The 25118-nt window shown below is 41.4% G+C and overlaps 1 protein-coding gene across 2 annotated transcripts in view; it reads left to right on the top strand.

Annotated features, from left to right (window-relative positions):
• tmem39b (transmembrane protein 39B) overlaps positions 1-25118 on the top strand; it is a 70464-nt gene that overhangs the window by 29866 nt on the left and 15480 nt on the right. For both annotated transcript variants that reach the window (XM_062962620.1, XM_062962619.1), the window contains exon 9: positions 17379-17633. In XM_062962620.1, coding sequence (XP_062818690.1) covers positions 17379-17633 — 255 coding nt within the window. The remainder of the gene's footprint in view (positions 1-17378; positions 17634-25118) is intronic.

Below are 25118 nucleotides of genomic sequence, written 5' to 3'. Positions count from 1 at the left end.
GTCCGGACTGGGCCTTCCTTTCAGAAGTCCTTTCAGAAATCATTATATCAAGGGTGGGAAGAAAGATAACTCCATCATCTTCCTGGATGAAGCTCCGATGTGTGAATTTGGGTGCATAGTTTGGGCATAGCATTGGCATCATGGCAGTCCAGAAGTATCACTGGTGGCATCAGTTGGTTCTATCATACAAACATGGGAAAGGTTTATTAAACTGCAAAAACTGAAGCATATTTTGCTATAGTTTGTCAATGAATATCTCAACCAATTCAACACACTGTATATACTCGAGTATAAGCCTAGTTTTTCAGCCCTTTTTTATTACTGAAAAAGCCCTCCTCGGCTTATACTCGGGTGAGGGTCCTGGTTGGCTTGGGTCAGCTTATACTCGAGAATATATGGTATATTTCTTATTTTTCTCTATTATTATTGGTATTATTACATTTCTTATTTTTCTCTATTATTGTTGCTACTATTACATTTATTTTACTCTATTTTTATTATTATTAATAAATGTATTATTTCACTCTAAATTTCTTATTATTATTATTGCATTTATTATTTTATTGTATTTATTATTACATGTACAGTAGAGTCTCACTTATCCAACATAAATGGGCCGGCAGAATGTTGGGTAAGCGAATATCTTGGATAATAAGGAGGGATTAAGGAAAAGCCTACTACACATCAAATTAGGTTATGATTTTACAAATTAAGCACCAAAGCATCATGTTATACAACAAATTTGACAGAAAAAGTAGTTCAATATGCAGTAATGCTATGTAGTAATTACTGTACAGTAGAGTCTCACTTATCCAACATAAACGGGCCAGCAGAATGTTGGATAAGCGAATATGTTGGATAATAAGGAGACATTAAGGAAAAGCCCATTGAACATCAAATTAGGTTATGATTTTACAAATTAAGCATCAAAAATTTGACAGAAAAAGTAGTTCAATACGTAGTAATGCTATGTAGTAATTACTGTATTTACAAATTTAGCACCAAAATATCACAATGTATTGAAAACATTGACTACAAAAATGCGTTGGATAATCCAGAATGTTGGATAAGCGAGTATTGGATAAGTGAGACTCTACTGTATTTATGAATTTAGCACCAAAATATCACGATATATATTGAAAACATTGACTACAAAAATGGCTTGGATTATCCAGAAGCTTGGATAAACGAGGCTTGGATAAGTGAGACTCTACTGTATTTTCTTTTTTAATTATGCAGTCCTTACTTTGAAAGTACTGTAGTTATTATACTCCAGGAACTTCGTTTTTGTGGCTGCCACAAACTATGTTGAATTGGTTGAGCTATCCATTGAAAAGCAATAGCAAAATGTGCTGCGGGATGTCCCACAAAAACAAAGTTTTTGCAGTTTCATAAACTTTTTCCATGTTTTTGTGATAAAGCCAATTCGGAAACGAGATGTCTAACCCAGGAACAACGATGGTGTTACATAGTGTTATTGACTCCTCTGTAAGGTTCGCCAGGAGCAGGGCCTCGAGACTGGGAAGGAAATGGCATCACTGGGCAGGAATGACAATTACCAAAAGGAGATGAAAAGCAGGGCTCAGGGGCAAATGACTTGGCGGTTTCTGCACACCTTGTTGGGAGGGGAGGCACCCCCCAGTCTCGCCAAACTGGTCTGACTGGAGGCAAGACTGGGGCGGGGAGTCAGGCAAAGCCGAAAGCAGGAACGTATGGCCATCGATGGCGCTGCCGAGACAGATTTCGGAGGATGTTGGCACCCTTTGCGATCCCATCCTAATCATTTGGGTGCCAATGAATCACTGGGGGAGAAGCAGATATTCCCAGGAACAGCTCAGGATCAAAATTATTATTTTTATTTTATTTTTATTATTATTATTATTATTATTATTATTATTATTATTATTATTATTATTATTATTATTATTTTATTATGACACAACAAACAAGATAGATATGCTGGATTTCGTATCACAAAATCACAAGTCAAACACGTCCCAAGTGTCTAGGACTGTGTGATGTATTTTCGGATGATGCGTGCAGATCCCAGTGGGGTGTCCTTTTGCAGTTGGCAGATCGTATTTTTGTCAATGTCTATTGTTTCCAAATGCCAGCTGAGGTCTTTTGGCACGGCACCCAATGTGCCGATCACCACCGGGACCACCTGCACTGGTTTCTGCCAGAGTCTTTGAAGTTCAATCTTGAGGTCCTGATAGCGGCTGAGTTTTTCCTGTTGTTTTTCTTCAATGCGACTGTCACCTGGGATGGCGACATCAATGATCCAAACCTTTTTCTTTTCCACAACTGTGATGTCTGGTGTGTTGTGTTCCAGAACTTTGTCAATCTGGATTCGGAAGTCCCACAGTATCTTTGCGTGTTCATTTCCCAATACTTTTGCAGGTTTGTGATCCCACCTGTTCCTTACTGCTGGGAGGTGGTACTTGAGGCATAAGTTGCAATGGATCATTTGGGCCACATAGTTGTGCCTCTGTTTGTAGTCTGTCTGTGCAATTTTCTTGCAGCAGCTGAGGATATAATCAATGGTTTTGTTGGTCTCCTTGCACAGTCTGCATTTTGGGTCTTCAGCTGATTTTTTGATCTTAGCCTTAATTGCATTTGTTGTGATGGCTTGCTCCTGGGCTGCAAGGATCAAGCCTTCTGTCTCCTTTATTATTATTATTATTATTATTATTATTATTATTATTATTATTATTATTATATTACGAGATTGTTTCTCTCCAAAAAAATTTCTCTTTCACCCCAAATTGCCAATGAGTGAAAGCCTTGTGCCAGCTGGACTGCTGACCTGAAGGTTTGGTTGTTGACCTGAAGGCCGCCGGTTCGAATCCGTGAGTCTGGGTGAGCTCCCCTCTGTCAGCTCTAGCTTGTGGGGACATGAGAGAAGCCTGCCAGCAGGATGGTAACGCATCCAGGTGTCCCTGGGCAACATCTCTGTCGACAGCCAATTCTCTTACACCAGAAGCGACTTGCAGTCTGTTCTCAAGTCACTTCTGACACGATTAAAAAATAACAATGCTTTAGTTGAGCATCTGGAGATGTAGTTTAGGTGTCTCAAGAAATGGGCAGAGTGACCAAAGAAATGCCAACACAGCAAATGCATGATTCCCAATTTGTGCCATTTCACTTATCCACTTATCCACTTAGACCCCCCAAAGAGATCTCTAGTACAGGTGGAGTCTCCCTTATCCGAAATCCTTGATTTCTGTATTTGGATTTGGTTTTCTTCAGATTTTGGACTCTTTTCATTTGTAAGTAATGAGATCTCTCGGAGATGGGACCCAGTTCCAAATGCGAAATTCCTTTATGTCTCATATGCACAGTATCTTCGATCGTTTTGTGCACCAAACACCACATCGTCAGGAAACAAGAGGTGACACTCTCTCAGCCATGGAGACCAGTTTGGATGAAGAATTCTCACTCCAGGCCTCCTTATGCAACAACTTTGTTAAGCTACGGTACTAAATGGTTGTCACATTGGGGCACGAAGAGACACTGTATTGAATGGTTTAGTGTAGATGGGGCTCAATTTGAAGCAATTCCGGTCTCGCTGCTCCTGCTCGGACTCATTTCTCAGGCCAAGCACATCCTCCTGTGCATCAGAGCAGAGAGAGGAATGTCTGGATCTAGGAAAGGAAGGCGGGAAGGGATGGTGGATGGGAGGAGCGAGAAGAACCCCCTCCCCATTGCCTTCTTGGTATTCAGGGCAGGGGCGATGGGAGCTGCGGAAACCATGGCTATGCGCGGCTGGGGGTTGGCCATGCGCAGGCCCAAAGGAGCAGGCCTGGTGCCCCTTTCTTTCCTTCCCCTTTGCAGCTCCCAATCTCTCTGCACATTGATGTCAAGGACTCAAGGGAGCCATGGGTTCAAATTTTATATATATATATATATATATATATATATATATATATATATATATATATGTTGGATAAGTGAGACTCTACTGTATGTGTGTGTGTGTATGTATCTGTGTATGTGTATGTGTGTGTGTGTGTGTGTGTATATATATATATATATATATATATATACACACACACACACACACACATACACACACACACACACACACACATACATACACACACACACACATACAGTAGAGTCTCACTTATCCAACATAAATGGGCCGGCAGAATGTTGGATAAGTGAATATGTTGGATAATAAGGAGAGATTAAGGAGAAGCCTATTAAACATCAAATTAGGTTATGATTTTACAAATGAAGCACCAAAACATCATGTTATATAACAAATTTGACAGAAAAGGTAGTTCAATATGCAGTAATGCTACGTAGTAATTACTGTATTTACGAATTTAGCACCAAAATATCACGATGTATTGAAAACATTGACTACAAAAATGCGTTGGATAATCCAGAATGTTGGATAAGCGAATGTTGGGTAAGTGAAACTCTACTCTGTGTGTGTGTGTGTGTGTGTGTGTATAAAATTTCATATATATATATATATATATATATATATATATATATATTATTTCATATCTCTCTCTCTCTCTCTCTGTATATGTGTGTGTGTGTGTGTGTGTGTGTGTGTATATATACATATATTTGAAGTTTTACCTTATAATTGAGTAGAGGGAGACTCTACTATAGTTAAAACAGCTAAGTAGGACTATTAACATGCCGTATGACATACACACAGGTAAAGTACAGGTTTAAAAGACTCCTATTGATGCAGCCTAGAATCACATTGGCATTTTTAGCTGCTGCATTCACACTCTTGGCTCATGTTCAGCTTATGATAATAAGCTCCGAAATCCCTTTCTCGTGGATTGCTTTCAAGCCAAGTGTCATCCATCCTATATCCTTCCATTTCCCTTTTGTTTGCTAAGTTTAGTACCGTACATTCCTCCCTGGTGAAGTTTATATGATTGTGAATACAGTAGAGTCTCACTTATCCAACACTCCCCCTCTATTCTGCCTTGGTCAGACCACACCTGGAATACTGTGTCCAGTTTTGGGCACCGCAGATGAAGGGAGATGCTGACAAGCTGGAAAGCGTCCAGAGGAGGGCAACTAAAATGATTAAGGGTCTGGAGAACAAGCCCTATGAGGAGAGGCTTAAAGAGCTGGGCATGTTTAGCCTGCAGAAGAGAAGGCTGAGAGGAGACATGATAGCCATGTACAAATATGTGAGGGGAAGTCATAGGGAGGAGGGAGCAAGCTTATTTTCTGCTGCCCTGCAGACTAGGACACGGAACAATGGCTTCAAAATACAGGAAAGGAGATTCCACCTGAACATCAGGAAGAACTTCCTCACTGTGAGGGCTGTTCGGCAGTGGAACTCTCTCCCCCGGGCCGTGGTGGAGGCTCCTTCTTTGGAGGCTTTTAAGCAGAGGCTGGATGGCCATCTGTCGGGGGTGCTTTGAATGCGATTTCCTGCTTCTTAGCGGGGGGTTGGACTAGATGGCCCTTGAGGTCTCTTCCAACTCTACTATTCTATGATTCTATGATTCTATGACTCACTTATCCAACATTCTGGATTATCCAACGCATTTTTGTAGTCAATGTTTTCAAAACATCATAATATTTTGGTGCTAAATTCGTAAATACAGTAATTACAACATAACATTACTGCGTATTGAACTACTTTTTCTGTCAAATTTGTTGTATAGCATGATGTTTTGGTGCTTCATTTGTAAAATCATAACCTAATTTGATGTTTAATAGGCTTTTCCTTAATCCCTCCTTATTATCTAACATATTCACTTATCCAACGTTCTGCTGGCCCGTTTATGTTGGATAAGTGAGACTCTACTGTATCATTTTGGGTCCCGAACCCATCCTTTGGGGCATTAGCTCTCCCTCCCAATCTGCAAATGAGATTCCTGAAAATATCCCCAAAGGGCCTTGCGTGGCACCTCTTCCTTCCTTCTGATGCTTTGCTTTCACAATGCGGGGCTTTCGAAACATAAGAAAGGGGAAAACCCCAAAGGAAAGGAGAAAAGGCCCAAATTGAGGTGCTTTTCAGCAGAAGTGCTGAATAGATGGAGGGGAAACCCTCGAAAAGGAAACCCAAGTAATTCCCAGCAGAGGCGAAAGAGGAAAAGCTGATATAGCAATCTAACCAAGAAGTTGCATTTCTCTTTCTGGACATGTATGTGCCTCCGGGTCACTGGAAGATTTAGGGTTTTCTTAGGCAAGGAAGACTCAAGGAATGTCTAAATCAGGGGTCCCCAAACTTTTTAAAGAGAGGGCCAGTTCACAGTCCCTCAGATCGTTGGAGAGCCGGACTATAGTTGAGAAAACAAAAACTATAAACAAATTCCTATGCACATCTCTTATTTTGAAGGAAAAAAACCCAAACGGGAACAAATACAGCCTCAATGTTAATAACAATCATAATCATAATAAAAATAATAAAGAAGGTTGGAAGAGACCCCTTGGGCCATTTACTCCAACCCCCTTCGACCTTTGTGCACCAAAACCACAAGCAAAGCACCCCTGACAGATGACCACCCAGCCTCAATGTTGTTAATAATAATAATAATAATAATAATAATAATAATAATAATAATAATAATAATAATAATAATCAGAGGCACAACTATGTGTCCCAAATGATTCATTGGAACTTATGCCTCAAGTACCACCTCCCAGCAGCAAAGAACCGGTGGGATCACAAACCTGCAAAAGTATTGGAAAATGAGCACGCAAAGATACTGTGGGACTTCCGAATCCAGACTGAGAAAGTTCTGGAACACAACACAACAGACATCACAGTTGTGGAAAAGAAAAAGGTTTGGATCATTGATGTCGCCATCCCAGGTGACAGTCGCATTGACGAAAAACAATAGGAAAAACTCAGCCGCTATCAGGACCTCATGATTGGATTTCAAAGACTCTGGCAGAAACCAGTGCAGGTGGTCCCGGTGGTGATCGGCACATTGGGTGCCGTTCCAAAAGATCTCAGCCGGCATTTGGAAACAATAGGCATTGACAAAATTACGATCTGCCAACTGCAAAAGGCCACCCTACTGGGATCTGCACGCATCATCCGAAAATACATCACACAATCCTAGACACTTGGGAAGTGTTCGACTTGTGATTTTGTGATATGAAATCCAGCATATCTATCTTGTTTGCTGTGTCATAATATAATAATAATAATAATAATAATAATAATAATAATAATAATAATACATCACACAGCCCTAACCGCTTGGGAAATTGTGATTTTATGATACGAAATCCAGCATATCTATCTCGTTTGCTGTGTTATACTGTGTCAATAATAATAATAAGGATTGGAAGAGACCCCTTGCGCCATATAGTCCAGCCCCCTTCTGCCTTTTTGCACCAAAAGCACTAGCAAAGCACCCCCTTGATAATTAATTATTAATTAAATACTAATTCAAATACTGTTATAAACAAGAAAAACTCTGGAAGGCATGCACCGGGCAAGGGAGGGGCCGGGGGCCGGATAAATGGCTTCGATGGGCCGCATGTGGCCCCCGGGCCTTAGTTTGGGGACCCTTGGTCTAAATCTTGGGTTTCTTTGTTTTTGCGAGGACTCTGGATAATCTGTGGGGTGTTTATAGGGCATTTCCCCGACTTGCTTGAACCCAAGTGTGTTTCCTTTCACGCCTTGAGGACGACGCAGTGTCCATTTCTGTCCCGGACACTCGGACATTCCTCTCCTTGGGTTCTGGATGGCGTTTCTCGCCTCTCGTCGGCTGTATATGGGCCTTGGAGCCAAATGCCCCCGGGAATGGAAGAGCCCAGAAATTGTCCTGCATCTCAGAGGAGGAGAATGTGTTCTGGCCAAGGAGCAGCTGCCCGGTCTCAGTTTCCTTTGCATTGTGAGGCCAGCTTTATTTCCAGCTTTGAACCGAGTCCCCAAAAGGATATTTCCAAAGCTTCAAAGCGGTAGTGTCCAACAACCTCCAAAGCAGTGGCAAAAATGTATGGTGCCAATTGCTATTATTCTCGGAAACCTGTGAGATCTGGGCATTGCCATCCAAAGCAATGACCCCAAACTCTCAGCTTCTCATAGAATCATAGAGTTGAATAATAATAATAATAATAATAATAATAATAATTATTATTATTATTTATACCCCGCCACCATCTCCCCAACAGGGATTCGGGGCGGCTTACATGGGGCCATGCCCAGAACAATACAATATCTCTATATATAAAAGAGTGATGGCATCACGGCGACCCACAAAACAACAAAACTACAGGCCCCGCAACCTCGAAATTTGACAACACAACCCATCATCCACGGCTCTAGGTTGATACAACAAAAAGAAAAGAAAAATAAAGTCCTAATTAGAGAGAGAGGAATAATTGCTTTTATCCAATTGCTGCCAGTTAGAAGGCTAAGCTCCTCCAACTTGGTCTCCTAGCAACCCAATAAAAATAATAAAAAACACTAAAAAATAATTAAAAAAATAATACAATAAAATACTATAATAACAGAAAATAACTAAAAATAATACAAGAAAATAATAAAATATAATAAATAAAAAGATAACTTACAATAAAATTAATTAAAAAATACAAATAACATCAAATAAAAATTACACAACAATTTTTTACCAATACCACCATCACTTTGCCACAGCAACGTGTGGCCGGGCACAGCTAGTAACAGAATATAAAAAGAACAACAAATCATAACACATTGAACAATACAATAAATTAAAATATACATTACAACGCAAAATCAGACTGCATGGGCCATCTAATCCAACCTCCTTGTGCCAGGCAAGTTCCTGGGTGGAGGGAAGAACTCTTGTCTGTTGGAGGCCAGTGTGAATGTTGTAATTAATCACCTTTGTTAGCATTAAATGACCTTCCCAGCCTCACATCCTGGCCTGGGGGAATCCTTTGTTCAGAGTCGTTAGCTGCCCTTCATTGATTCCTGTCTGTTAATGCTAACAAAGGTGATTATTGTATATACTCAAGTATAAGCCTAGTTTTTCAGCCCTTTTTTTAAGACTGAAAAAGCCCCCCTCAGGTGAGGGTCCTGGTTGGCGTATATTTGGGTCAGCTTATACTCGAGAATATATGGTACATTTATTATTTTTCTCTATTATTATTGGTATTATTACATTCATTATTTTTCTCTATTATTGTTGCTACTATTACATTTATTTTACTCTATTATTATTATTATATTGTATGACACAGCAAACAAGATAGACATGCTGGATTTCGTATCACAAAATCACAAGTCGAACACTTCCCAAGTGTCTGGGACTGTGTGATGTATTATTATGATTCTTATTATTATTATTATTATTATTATTATTATTATTATTATTATTATTATTACATTCATTATTTCACTCTGATCTTATTATTATTGCATTTATTATTTTACTCTATTATTACATGTATTATTTTCCTGTGTTTATTATTATTATTATTACATGTATTATTTTACTCTATTATTATTAAAAGGATACATAAGCACATTTACATTGAAGAAGATGAGAATAATGATTTGATCAGAGTTGGACAGTCTCATCTTAAATTTGAGCTTTATGTAAATATTCAAAAACATTTAACCTACTGATGCCTCAATTAATGTAATTTTATTGGTATCTATTTTTATTTCTGGAATTTACCAGCCTCGGCTTATACTTAAGTCAATGTTTTCCCAGTTTTTTTGTGGTAAAATTAGGTGCCTTGGCTTATATTTGGGTGGGCTTATACTTGAGTATATATGGTATTTTCCTTATGTTACTTATGTTATGTTACTTATGTTACTAGGCATTTCCCTTTTGAACTTTCCCCTTGTCTGAGCTTTCTACTTTGGCTGGTTCCGTTCCACTACTACCTTAGCTCTAAGTAAAGGTAAAGGTTTTCTCCTGATGTTAAGTCCAGTCATGTCCGACACTGGGGGTTGGTGCTCATCTCCATTTCTAAGCTGAAGAGCCGGCGTTGTCCATAGACACCTCCAAGGTCATGTGGCTGGCATGACTGCATGGAGCGCTGTTACCTTCCCGCTGGAGCGGTACCTATTGATCTACTCACATTGGCATGTTTTCGAACTGCTAGGTTGGCAGAAGCTGGAGCTAACAGCGGGCGCTCACTCCGCTCCCGGGATTTGAACCTGGGACCTTTCGGTCTGCAAGTTCAGCAGCTCAGCGCTTTAACACACTTCGCCACTGGAGGCTCCACCTTAGCTCTAGTCCCATTAAAACTGCAAATCCCAAGATCCACCTCCCATCTAGCGGAGCAAAATTTGGCACCGTTTTACTTGCCATGGCTCCATAGGATGGGATGCTGGGATTTGGAGTTAGTTATGGAGAGAGACGGGAAATGTTTAAGCAACTAAATCCAGGATTCCGCTGCATGGCACCGTGGCAAGGTGCAGTGTGGATACAGGGACAGTCACATTTTCTGAAAGAGAGGGCACTCTGTGTGTCTCTATAGGGAAAGCATTGCTCGGGAGGTCTGTGGGACATCTCTGGGTGGGAACCATCTGCTGGGGGTCCCTCTAATCCGAGGGATTAGTGGTCGCATGGCAGGTGCGCCAGCCACCGCAGGTAATCAGGGGAGAGGCCCAGGGCCTCCAATTAGGGCTAATCCCATCTATGCACCTGATTCAAGGAAGCTCAGAGGCACCGGCATCAATGCCTAGGAGAGCTGGTTTTCTGCTTTGAGGAAATGGCATGGAAAGAGTTGCATCTACATTGTAGAATCTATGCAGCTTGACCCCACTTGAACAGCCATGGCTCAATGCTATCAAGTCAGGGGAGCTGTAGTGTGGAGAGGCACCAGGGAAGGTTAAGGTTTCCCCTGACGTGTCTGACTCTGGGGGTTGGTGCTCATCTCCATTTCTAAGCCGAAGAGCCGGCGTTGTCCGTAGACACCTCCAAGGTCATGTGACCATAGGCATGACTGCATGGAGCGTCGTTACCTTCCCGCCGGAGCGGTACCTATTGATCTACTCACATTGGCATGTTTTCGAACTGCTAGGTTGGCAGGAGCTGGAGCTAACAGCGGCCACTCACGCTGCTCCCGGGGTTTGAACCTGGGACCTTTAAAGACCCTGCAAAACTATCGCTCCCATGATTCCCCAGCATTGAGCCATAGCCGTTCAAATCGTATCCAACTGCATTCCTTCCACATTGTAGAAGCAGCCAGTGTTTCCTGTGAGTGTTGGTGCCTCACCAAACTACAACTCCATAGTATTGAGTCAGGGCAAAGCATCAAACTGCAGCAATGTTGCAGTGTAGATGCACTCCATGGGGACAGTAAAACCAGTGAAGGGAAATCAGTGTTCTTCATTCCAGCACTCTATTGCGCTAAGTTTGGGAAAGCTAGTCCTTTGCAACTACAACTCCCAAAATCCACAATGTTCTAGGTATAGGATTATGGGACGTGTTGGCAGCACGGACTGGCAGGTCATTGGCAAAGGAGCAGTGAATCCACTCCAGGTTTTGGTTTGAATTGTAAATACCCTGTCTATGTCAAACTTGTTCTCCAAGCTTGCTCAGTCTTGCACATCTCCTTGAAAGTTCAGACTAAATTCCATAATATGTTCATTGAAAGTTCAGACTAAAATCCAAAGCGTATTCATTGAAAGTTTGCAGTAAATTCCTCGTTGAAAGTTCAGACTAAAATCCAAAGAGTATCCACTGAAAATTTGTAGCAAACTCCTCATTGAAAGTTCAGGTTAAAATCCAAAGAGTATCCACTGAAAGTTTGTAGCAAGCTCCTCATTGAAGTTCCCCCTAATAAAAATATATTTTAAAAAAGAAAAGAAAAGAAAGAAAGTTCAGGCTAAAATCCAAAGAGTATCCACTGAAAGTTTGTAGCAAGCTCCTCATTGAAAGTTCCCCCTAATAAAAATATATTTTTTAAAAAAAGAAAGTTCAGGCTAAAATCCAAAGGGTATCCACTGAAAGTTTGTAGCAAGCTCCTCATTGAAAGTTCCCCCTAATAAAAATATATTTTTTTAAAAAAGAAAGTTCAGGCTAAAATCCAAAGGGTATCCACTGAAAGTTTGTAGCAAGCTCCTCATTGAAAGTTCCCCCTAATAAAAATATATTTTTTAAAAAGAAGGTTTAGGCTAAAATCCAAAGAGTATCCACTGAAAGTTTGCAGTAAACTCCTTGTTGAAAGTTCAGGCTAAAATCCAAAGAGTATCCACTGAGAGTTTGTAGTAAACTCCTCGTTGAAAGTTTAGACTAAAATCCAAAGAGTATCCACTGAAAGTTTGTAGTAAACTCCTCGTTGAAAGTTCAGACTAAAATCCAAAGAGTATCCACTGAAAGTTTGTAGTAAACTCCTCGTTGAAAGTTCAGGCTAAAATCCAAAGATTATTCACTGAAAGTTTGTAGTAAACTCCTCATTGAAAGTTCAGGCTAAAATCCAAATCGTATTCATTGAAAGATCAGACTAAAACCGAGAGCATATTCACCCCGCTAATGCTATAGAAGTCAACAACAATATATGGTCCAAATATTCATAAATACACATTGCTCTCTTCTTTGCCCCATGATCCTTAATGGCGTTGCCAAAAATCTCGGCACATGTTTCCCAAGTCAAACCTCACAGCAAAATGCCAAGCGTCGTCTTATTACTCTGTCGCACCCTTTTGATGTTCAGAGCACGTGGCACATTTGATCCTCGAGGGAAACATTACAATGACCCGGTTTGGTAGGTCAGTAAGTTATATCTCCATATTTCCAGGGAAATCTGCAGTAAATGATCAGAGGAGATTGTAATTCAAGCCCAATGCAATACAACTTTGCACAATAAATCCCAAATAAGCGTGCCTTTCATCTGCCATAATTGTCTCCCTGTTTGATAAAGTCTTTAGTCTCTTGCAGCATTAAAAAAGAGGAAAGCATCTTTAAGATTAACTGTTTTTTACAGAATTGTTGTTGTTGTTGTTGTTGTTGTTGTACAATGTTTCATGGATCCAAACCCATTTCTTCAAATGCAATATGTCAAGAGCTAAATAGTTTGTTCTATGGAATACTTTTCCCATTAATGAATTACTGATGTGAAAAGCAATAATGACCTGTGTTTTCATACAGCAATCTGCAGATAAATGTATTTATTCATTACGGAGTAAAGTAGCAATTATGGGTACCTTTGGAAGGTATGATATTTCCCATATTTCACACCATGTTGATTCAATAATAAAATGTATGTATGTATTTATGTAATGAGAGAGCCAGCATGGTGTATATTATTATTATTATTATTATTATTATTATTATTATTATTATTATTATTATTTTATTGTATGACACAGTAAACAAGATACATGCTGAATTTTGTTTCACAAAATCACAAGTCAAACACTTCCCAAGTGTCTAGGACTGTGTGATGTATTTTCGGATGATGTGCGCAGATCCCAGTCGGGTGGTCTTTTGCAGTTGGCAGATCGTGATTTTGTCTATGTCTATTGTTTCCAAATGCCAACTGAGATCTTTTGGCACGGCACCCAGTGTGCCCATCACCACCAGGACCACCTCCACTGGTTTCTGCCAGAGTCTTTGAAGTTCAATCTTGAGGTCCTGATAGCGGCTGAGTTTTTCCTGTTGTTTTTCGTCAATGTGACAGTCACCTGGGATGGCGACATCAATGATCCAAAACTTTTTCTTTTCCACAACTGTGATGTCTGGTGTGTTGTGTTCCAGAACTTTGTCAGTCTGGATTTGGAAGTCCCACAGTATCTTTGCGTGCTCATTCTCCAATACTTTTGCAGGTTTGTGATCCCACCAGTTCTTTGCTGCAGGGAAGTGGTACTTGAGGCATAAGTTCCAATGAATCATTTGGGCCACATAGTTGTGCCTCTGTTTGCAGTCTGACTGTGAGATTTTCTTACAGCAGCTGAGGATATGATCCATGGTTTCGTCAGCTTCCTTGCACAGTCTGCATTTTGGGTCATCAGTTGATTTTTCGATCTTGGCCTGAATTGCCTTTGTTCTGATGGCTTGCTCCTGGGCTGCAAGGATCAGGCCTTCTGTCTCCTTCTTCAGGGTCCCATTTGTGAGCCAGAGCCAGGTCTTCTCCTTATCAGTTTTTCCTTCAATTTTGTCAAGGAACTTTCCATGCAATGTTTTCTTGTGCCAGCTGTCAGCTCTAGTTTGTAGTGCGGTTTTCTTGTACTGATTCTTTGCTGTGTTTTGAGGAGTTCAATCAAAGCATTAATTATTATTATTATTATTATTATTATTATTATTATTATTATTATTATGGTTGTGACTGTGATTGTTATTATATTTATTTATGTCCCACTTTCCTCTCTCAAAAGAGACGCAAAGCGACTAACAATGCTAAAAACAATACAATGTACTTTAAAACCTACAATATATAAAGACTAAAATAGAATTAAGCATGAAACTATTAAAAACAAATAATTAAAACTATTTAAAAAGCTTTAAAAACATCTTAAAATACACAACATTATACTACAGTGGTGGAGAACTGGGTTCGGATCCTTGTTTGGCCAATGGGTGAGTCACACTGTCTCAATCTCCAGAAGCCATGGGACTGGGTTGCCATAAATCAGAAATGTCTTAAAGGCCTTTGTATGGTACGGACGTAATTCTTTGCTCATTCCTTCTTCCAAGGAAGCAATGAGAAATTCCCCCATATCCTTCCTTGGAAAGTTGGCTGCTTTTGAGACAGAGCAAAATCTGCTCAAGTGACCTGGGCGCATCTCCATCCTCAAGGCCCAGCTGCCGCCTCTCTCGTCTTAAGGATCAACCAGAGGGAATATAGTTTTTCAAAGGGCACGAGTCCAAACCCATGGGACCCGGGCTATTCCTGAAGCCGAGTCCGGCGCTTTTAAGGAGGGGCTGCAATCGCATTTCATCTGAACAGACAGACGCTCAAGAACCAGCAAACACTCAAGAACCGGCAGGAAAATGATGTTCCCGGAAACGGCGCTCTTTGTGGTGAATTATATCCTCGCTCGGTATGTACTCCCAATACGTTTCCAATGGAAAGGCCAACTCCCCTGAAATGCACGGGCACAGGTAGACAAAAGGAAAAGACAGAGATGAGACATGGATTGGAAGAAAATAGCCTGAAAATAGCCTGCGCACATGCTCAAGGTGTTGACCATAAAACTGAGCAATAATAATAATAATAATAATAATAATAATAATAATAATAATAACAACAACGCAAGCAAAAGGAAGGCTTGAAGCATCCTTTTAGATGTATTAACCCTGCCTTTGCAAAATACAGTAGAGTCTCACTTATCCAACACTCGCTTATCCAACATTCTGGATTATCCAACACATTTTTGTAGTCAATGTTTTCAATACATCGTGATATTTTGGTGCTAAATTCGTAAATACAGCAATTACTACAGAGCATTACTGTGTATTGAACTACTTTTTCTATCAAATTTCTTGTTAAACATGATGTTTTGGTGCTTAATTTGTAAAATCATAATCTAATTTGATGTGTAATAGGCTTTTCCTTAATCCCTCCTTATTATCTAACATATTCACCTATCCAACGTTCTGCCGGCCTGTTTATGTTGGATAAGTGAGACTCTACTGTATAGCCAGCATAATAATAATCATAATAATATATGAACTCCAGCATATACATCTCATTTGCTGTGTCATACTCTGTCTTTGTGTCAATAATAATAATAATGATAATTTAATTTAAATAATGTAAATAATTATTTATTTATTTATAACCCGCTTCCATCTCCCTGACGGGATTCGGAGCAATTCAGATGGTGACCAAGCCCGATCAACAGATAAACCAATTTTTTTTTTTCGTGTCAGGAGCGACTTGAGAAACTGCAAGTCGCTTCTGGTGTGAGAGAATTGGCCATCTGCAAGGACGTTGCCCAGGGGAAGCCCGGATGTTTTTGATGTTTTTATCATCCTTGTGGGAGGCTTCTCTCATGTCCCCGCATGGAGCTGGTTCTTGAGATAAAACAATACAATGACAGCATATATAATTAAAATAATAACAGTAAAATAACATTCAGAAAATACATAGCGAGCATCATGACAAAACGGTGGGACTATTTTTAACCCTTTGTAATCCACCTTGAGCTACAAGGAGAAGCAAGTACAGTAGAGTCTCACTTATCCAAGCTAAACGGGCTGGCAGAAGCTTGGATAAGCAAATATCTTGGATAATAAGGAGGGATTAAGGAAAAGCCTATTAAACATCAAATTAGGTTATGATTTTACAAATTAAGCACCAAAACATCATGTTATACAACAAATTTGACAGAAAAAGTAGTTCAATACGCAGTAATGTTATGTTGTAATTACTGTATTTACGAATTTAGCACCAAAATATCACGAAATATTGAAAACATTGACAACAAAAATGGCTTGGATAATCCAGAGGCTTGGATAAGTGAGGCTTGGATAAGTGAGACTCTACTGTAATAAGTTGTTGTTATTGTTGTTGTTGCTATTATTGGAAGACCATTACAAGATAGACTCCATGGTTACAGGCATATTATTATTAATATTAATATTATTGTTGTTATTATTGTATATTATTATTATATAGCTATGTCTCAGTTTTGTGTGGCACTTTCTTCTGTTCACCCAGCAGGGTGGTTTGATCAAATAAACCTGTTGAGCAATCTCCTTGCTTCCAGTGTTTTGTTGGATAAGGAGACCCTGGAGGTTTTTGGGCCATTTGGTAATAGAGGGACATGGCAGCACTCCCCATAGGGGAAGAGGGTGTTGTGGTAATCTCTGAGCGGTTAGACTCAATTTAACCCTCTCTGGGAGAGATTCCACCTAAAATCAGCAGAGTAGTAAAAGCAAAAGCTTTCAAATGCAACAGTTACTTACACGGGGCGAGCAAAGAGAAGCCTTTGACCATTTAGGATGGCAATGGACTGCAGAGTTTCAATAAAAGTTCAAAAAAGTATTTATTCAGGTAAAAGGAACTCCATTGTAGATAGAAAGGCTTGGGAGCTGTCTAGACTACTCTAGACTGGTTTCTAAGGAAAAATAAGAAAGGAAAAATAGCAAACATCTAAATAGTTACATCTTGCCAGGAGGGATGGTGAGATGCTTCTTGTTAGCTAGAAGAACAAAGGGAGAAGAGACTGAACCAAAATTTTTGAAACCTCATGGTCCAATTTATTGGGGCCATAAAAGACATTCTGACCAATGAGAAGTTACTGTCCCTAGAGATTCTCATTTCTACTAACTTCAAAGTAAAGAATGTGACGTAAACAGGATAGAGTGAAACACAGTAAAGCCTATCTAGGCATGCTTTGGAAACAGGGAAATGATTCCCTCAATATAACTCTATCATCTATCTGACTACATTTAGACTTGAGTAGTCCAGGGTGATTCCCATCAGAGGGCACCCCAAAAATTGCATCTGATTTCCTTTGCTGACTTGTATCCGCTCTGCAGGAGGCCCCGGAGCCCTTCTCCCCACCGGGTCTTTGCAGAGATGCCCTGGAAGCATCTGTCCAGCCTGCACCCGCCCTCCTACTCCGTCCGCCACAGCCTCCAGGACTACTGGATCAGCCCCCAGAGGCGCCACTTGGCCGGCAGCGCATGGCACACCCCGGCCAGGAGGGTCCTAGTGCTGCCTGGGAGCACTGGCATCTCCGACGTGGAGTCGGCCCACTGGCCCAGCTCAGGGCAGTACAGGCACAACCTCATGTGAGTACCGAGGGCAAGGGGACACTCACTGGGCAGTTGCAAGAAAAAGGGTAAAGGACTGGTCCTGTAAGTCACATTTGCCTGGCTTCAGGGCAGTAGATCCTCATGTAAGTAACGAGCTCAAGGATCCACACAGAATGGATCCAAGTCTGTTGCCAGAGCGAGAGGTCCTGGGTTCATATCCCGGACGAGCCCCCAGATTAGGCAAGACAATTACAGTAGAGTCTCACTTATCCAAGCTAAACGGGCCAGCAGAAGCTTGGATAAGCAAATATCTTGGATAATAAGGAAGGATTAAGGGAAAAGCCTATTAAACTTCAAATTAGGTTATATTTTATAAATTAAGCACCAAAACATCATGTTTTACAACAAATTTGACAGAAAAAGCAGTTCAATACGCAGTAATGTTATGTTGTAATTACTGTATTTACGAATTTAGCACCAAAATGTCACGATATATTGAAAACATTGACTACAAAAATGGCTTGGATAATCCAGAAACTTGGATAAGCGAGGCTTGGATAAGTGAGACTCTACTGTACCTCCAATGGGTCCTGGCTCAGGAGGGAAATCAGGCAGAAAACCCAGTCTCGTGAGAGATGCAAAAAGGAAAGTTTATTTTCACCATAGCTATGGGAAGGCCTGGTGGCACAGTGTGTTAAAGCGCTGAGTTGCTGAACTTACAGACCAAAAAGTCCCAGGTTCAAATCCCGGGAGCGGAATGAGCGCCCGCTGTTAGCCCCAGCTCCTGCCAACCTAGCAGTTTGAAAACATGAAAAATGTGAGTAGATCAATAGGTGGCGGAAAGGTAACAGTGCTCCATGCAGTCATGCCAGCCACATGACCTGGAGATGTCTACGGACAACGCCGGCTCTTCAGCTTAGAAATGGATATGAGCACCAACGCCCATAGTCAGTCAAGACTGTACTTAACGTCAGGAGAAAACCTTTACTATTGGTATCTCAGCTTATACTGGAGTCAATGTTTTCCCAGGGTTTTTTGTGGTAAAATTAGGTGCCTCAGCTTATATTCGAGCCAGCTTATATTCGAGTATGTACGGTAATGTATATGGTAGTGGAATTAATTATATATATGTTTTTAAGGTTTTTATAATGTGTTTTAACAATGTTATTAATAGATGTGTTTATATTGTTTTGTTTTTATGATTGCATTTTGGGCATTAAATTTTGCCAATTTTTGTAAACCGCCCTGAGTCCCCTCGGGTGAGAAGGGTGGGGTATAAATGTTGTAAATAAATAAATAATGTAATTTTATTGGTATCTCGGCTTATACTGGAGTCAATGTTTTCCCAAGGGGTTTTTTGTGTTAAAAGTAAGTGCCTCGGCATATATTCGGGTCAGGTTATACTCGAGTATATACGGTAATTTATGACAACCACAAAAACAACATTTCTGGAGTAGAACAACTACTTTCAAAGTAAGGGCCACAGAATTACACGGGAAATAACACTTTCAAACCAGGAACAGAAACATTTTTCACATCTTGTCATATCGTGTCATGGGTTCGGTGCATGCAGACCCTCATATTTTTCGTGTTATGGGTTCGGTGCATGCAGACCCACACCCTCTCTTTTGCTAGCCATGCGCCAGCATCCTCTCCACCAAGGAGCACATTGAACTGAGCAGTTGCTGGGTAACTGCATCCTGTCTCCCCGGGCACCTCAGCCAATGGGGTCTCCTCCTGGTGATGTCATGCCCCCCCCCCTTTGCCGGCTGCCATTGGCCCCTTGCCCGGCTGGCCTTTTCGGCACCTTCCTGGGGTGGTTACCTGGGAGAAGGACCGAAAAGGAGCCCGAAAGGTCACCAAAGCCGAGCTGTGATCCAAAGAGAAGCATGTGCCAAAGCAGGCAGAGAGAGACAGAGCCCTGCCTGGTCTTGCAACGGAACCACACAGCCCTAGAGATGGAGAAGACTCCACCCCAAAGGCCATCCAGTCCAACCCCATTCCCCCAGGATGGAAGACACAATCCAGGCACTCCTGGCAAATCACCTCCAGCCTCGGCTTACATTCTAAAGATTCCTAGAGGTGGAAGAGAGAGAGCTCTCAACGGCCATCCAGTCTAACCCATTCGTCCAGATAGAAAAACACAATCAGAGCATTTGATGAACCAACCTGGACACAGTATATTATTTGAGAACACAGAAATGCTTGACCACTCCAACAACTATCATGTCAGACTGCACAGAGAAGCCACTGAAATCCACAAGTATGTGGGCAACTTCAACAGAAAGGAGGAAACCATGAAAATGAACAAAATCTGGCTACCAGTATTAAAAAACTCAAAAATCAGAATAGTAAATAAGAAGCAACACTCTGAAAACAGAGGAGTTCCAGACATGGGAACCAGAGGCAGCTAATAACTCTGAACAAAAGATGCCCCCAGGCAGGAAAAGCCTTGAGATGAAGCTTTTCAATGCTAATTAAGGTGATTAACTGGGACCACCTTGACTGGCTTGTGCCAGAGTCTTTGTAATTCGATCTTTAAATCCTCATATCGTGTCAGCTTTTCCAGTTGTTTCTTTTCAATCCTGCTGTCACCTGGGATTGCAACATTGACAATCCATACTTTGTTTTTTAACATATTACAGTATTATTTTAACATATTTTAACATATTACAGTATTATTTTAACATATTACAGTATTATTATTATTATTATTATTATTATTATTATTATTATTAGGATGCCCCCAGGCAGGAAGAAGCCAGGAGATTAAGCTATTCAATGCTAATTAAGGTGATTAACTACAACATTCCCACTGTCCTCCAACTGACAAAGAGTTCCAGACATGGGAACCAGGGGCAGCTAATGACTCTGAACAAAGGATGCCCCCAGGCAGGAAGAAGCCAGGAGATTAAGCTATTCAATGCTAATTAAGGTGATTAACTACAACATTCACACTGGCCTTCAACTGACAAAGAGTTCTTCTCTCACCCTGGACTTTCCACAGATATATATATAAACTTCCTTGCTTAGTTTTCCAACAGACCTCACAACCTCTGAGGATGCCTGCCATAGATGTGGGATAAACGTCAGGAGAGAATACTTCTGGAACATGGTCATACAGCCCGGAAAACATACAACAACAATCAAATCCCTCCCGACAGATGGCCGTCTAGCCCTTGCTTAAAGACTTCCATAGACTCCTAGAGTTGGAAGAGAGCCCTCAATGGCCATCCAACCCCATTCTTTCAGGCAGGAAGGCACAATCAAATCCCTCTTGACAGATGGCCGTCCAGCTTCTACTTAAAAACTTCAATAGAATGACCATCCAGTCTTTTAGCAGAGGCTGGACATCCATCCAGTCGAACCCATTCGTCCAGATAGAAAAACACAATCAAATCCCTCCTGACAGATGGCCATCTAGCCCATGCTTAAAAACTTCCATAGAATCCTAGAGTTGGAAGAGAGCCCTCAATGGTCATCCAACCCCATTCTTTCAGGCATGAAGACACAATCAAATTAGGTGCCTCAGCTTATATTCGGGTCGGCTTATACTCAAGTATATATGGTATATGACATCAAATGGGACAACGTTCTTGTGTCGATTTCCTCTTTCTGCCTTGTTGATGTGTAGCAAAGTTGTGGATTTCAAGACATCCAAGGTGCCCAAACCGGAGGGCAGACATTATTTTGGTACCAGTCTTCAGCACTGTTTCCTTGACAGTTTGGACTAAAGCCCGGAGCGGATGTGCCACCTAACCGGCCTTCAAGGTGGCAGCTGCTTTTGGGTTGGTTCATGTCACTCTTCCCAGGCATTAAAAAGCAGGAATATGGTGGCAATGATGGGGAGGGGGTTTATTTTTATGATTTGGGGCCCCTTGCCAGAATTAGCTGTTCGGCCGATAGGAGAAGGACCTAAGAATAAAGCTGATGAACAGGTGGCCAGACGGCCTGATGGTCAGCCGCCAAGCTTGGGGCAGGGGCAGGGGGGCCAGGGAGCAACAGAGACCCCATTCCATTCACAAAACCCCCCTCGAAGCCCCCTCCCCACCCAAACTGGCAGCCCCTCCTTGTTCTTTGGGAGCTTCACTTTCGCCATCTGTCTTCTCCTTGGATCTCTGGCCTCCTTGTTGTTTTCTTGCTTTCTTTGCTGTTTGGAGAGATGCAATTCCAAAAAAAAAAGTAAGTTATAACAACCTGTGGAGGATTCTGGGATTTTTGCCGCCCCAAAATGAAACTTTCCAAACTCTGGAGGGATCCCAAAGCAGCTGTAGTGTACAATGAAAAGATTAAAAATAGATATAAAAAGGTAAAGGTTTCCCCTGACGTTAAGTCCAGTCATGTCTGACTCTGCGGGTTGATCCTCATCTCCATTTCTAAGCCAAAGAGCCGGCGTTGTCCGTAGACACCTCCAAGGTCATGTGGCCAGCATGACTGCATGGAGCGCTGTTACCTTCCCGCCAAAGCGGTACCTATTGATCTACTCACATTTGCATGTTTTCGAACTGCTAGGTTGGCAGGAGCTGGGGCTAACAGCAGGTGCTCAAGCCGCTCCCGGCATTTGAACCTGGCACCTTTCGGTCTGCAAGTTCAGCAGCTCAGCGCTTTAATGCACTTCGCCACCGGGGCTCCCCTAAAAAAAGTAATATATTGGGAAATTATTGACTGTGAATTGTATATTGATATTATAATATTATTAATAATAATAATTTTATTTTTGTATGCCGCCTCCATCTCCCCAACGGGGACTCGGAGCGGCTCACATGGGGGCAAGCCCAATACAATCATATAATATCATAAAATCATAAGTTAAGACATCAAAGAATGCCTTTAAAAACAAATAACAAGTCATGATTAAAATAGACATAATTAAAATATTTAAAAAATCATCCGAGACGTTAAAAGGTCCAATATAGGACAACAGTCCTAGAGGTGGTGTTGTCGAAGGTTTTGATGGCCAGAATCACTGGGTTGCTGTGAGTTTTCTGGGTTGTATGGCCATGTTCCAGAAGCACTCTCTCCTGACATTTCACCCACATCTATGGCAGGCATCCTCAGAGGTTGAGAGGTTTGTTGGAAACTAGGCAAGTGAAGTTTACATATCTGTGAAGTGTCCAGGGTAGGAGAAAGAACTCTTTGTCTGTCGGAAGCCAGTGTGAATGTTGCAATTAATCACCTTGTTTAGCAGTGAATGGCCTTGCAGCTTCAACGTCTGGCTGATTCCTGCCTAGGGGGATCCTTTGTTGGGAGGTATTAGCTGGTCCTGATTGTTTCATACCTGGAATTCTCCAGGAGCTGTTAGAGGGAGCTGATCCGTGCTCTCCCTGGGTTGGATTCGAACCGGCAACCTTCAGGTCAGCAACCCAACCTTCAGGTCAGCAGTCCTGCTGGCACAAGGGTTTAGCCCGCTGCGTCACTGGGGGCTCCGATAGATAGATAGATAGATAGATAGATAGATAGATAGATAGATAGAGAGAGAGAGAGAGAGAGAGACAGACAGACAGACAGACTCTTAGGAATTGTGGGAGTTTAAGTCCAAAACACTTGGAGGGCCAAAGATTGTCCATGTCGGGGATAGATAGATAGATAGATAGATAGATAGATAGATAGATAGATAGATAGAGTAGGTAGATGGATGGATGGATGGATGGATGGATGGATGGATGGATGGATGGATGGATAGATAGAGAGTAGATGGATGGATGGATCTATAGATGGATAGATAAATAGAAAGATATATAGGGTAGATGATGATAGATAGATAGATAGATAGATAGATAGATAGATAGATAGATAGATAGATAGAGTAGGTGGATGGGTGGATGGATAGATAGATAGATAGATAGATAGATAGATAGATAGATAGATAGATAGATAGATAGAGTAGGTAGATAGATGGATGGATGGATGGATGGATGGATGGATGGATGGATGGATGGATGGATAGATAGAGAGTAGATGGATGGATGGATCTATAGATGGATAGATAAATAGAAAGATATATAGGGTAGATGATGATAGATAGATAGATAGATAGATAGATAGATAGATAGATAGATAGATAGAGTAGGTGGATGGGTGGATGGATGGATGGATGGATAGATAGATAGATAGATAGATAGATAGATAGATAGATAGATAGATAGATAGATAGATAGATAGATAGATAGATAGAGTGGATGGATGGATGGATGGATGGATGGATGGATGGATGGATGGATGGATGGATGGATGGATGGATGGATGGATAGATAGATAGATAGATAGATAGATAGATAGATAGATAGATAGATAGATAGATAGATAGATAGGGAGTAGATGGATGGATGGAGCTATAGATGGATAAATAAATAGAAAGATATATAGAGTAGATGATAGATTAGATAGATAGATAGATAGATAGATAGATAGATAGATAGATAGATAGATAGATAGATAGATAGATAGATAGAGTAGATAGATAGATAGATGGATGGATCTATAGATGGATAGATAAATAGAAAGATAGATGGGGTAGATGATAGATAGGGTAGATGATAGATAGATAGATAGATAGATAGATAGATAGATAGATAGATAGATAGATAGATAGATAGAGATAGAATAGATGGGTAGATGGATAGGTAGATATTGTGTGGATCGGATGGTGTCTTCCTGCCTGGCAGAAGAAGGTTTAACTGGATAGCCTTTGGGGTCTCTCTCTCTTCTAACTCTATGATACTAGGATATGGATTTGTAAACGGAGGCTGGATGCTCATGTGTCGGGAGGGCTTTGGTGGTACTTTTGTGCTTGACACAAGAGAGTTGGACTGAAAGTGCGGAATGGGGATCCTGAGCTCAGCCATCCCTCCAAAGTCCTCATGTTCCAGGGGATATGCTGTCCCTTCTGCCTGCCATAGGGGTGTCCATGCTCTCTTATGCACATGGGCACTTGTTGGGTCCAGAGGCTTTGGGGCCCCAGAAGAGGAGCACAAAGGCCAGCCCCGGAGAGCAGATGGCTCCTCTTGGGTGAATGACAGGGCTGTGGCAGCGTGGCGCAAAGAGCGGCAGATGGGCCCCAGGGGGAGAGGCCTGTGCACAGAGGGGGCTCCGCTAAGCCTGGCGCTTGGCCTATAAATACTTCTTCTTCGCCACCTCTTTCGGCTTTCTCCGGTTAGGAAACAGAGCCAGTGGCAAACCCCAGGGAGGGGGAAACCCCATTGCACCTCCCTGGAGACGCACAGTTCCCTCTTGGAATCATGGAGTGGTCATCCAGTCCAACCCCATTCCAACCATGCAGTCACATTGGTCGTATTAACCGCAGCACCACACTATTGACTCCTATTTGAGACAGAATCACAGAATCTTCAAGTTGAAAGGGACCCCTTGAGGTCATCCAATCCAACCCCATTTCGGCCATTCAGGAAGACCCAATCGCCCTGGTTATTTTTGCTTCCACACCACACTGTTGATTCCTGTTCCTCTTAAGACAGAATCACATAATCATAGAATTGAAAGTGTAGGGACCATAGGTAAAGGTTT

Source organism: Anolis carolinensis, unplaced genomic scaffold (assembly GCF_035594765.1).
Source record: "Anolis carolinensis isolate JA03-04 unplaced genomic scaffold, rAnoCar3.1.pri scaffold_10, whole genome shotgun sequence".
NCBI classification, from domain to species: domain Eukaryota; kingdom Metazoa; phylum Chordata; class Lepidosauria; order Squamata; family Dactyloidae; genus Anolis; species Anolis carolinensis.
Note: the sequence above shows the minus strand (reverse complement) of the source record. Positions and strands in the feature narration are given on the sequence as shown.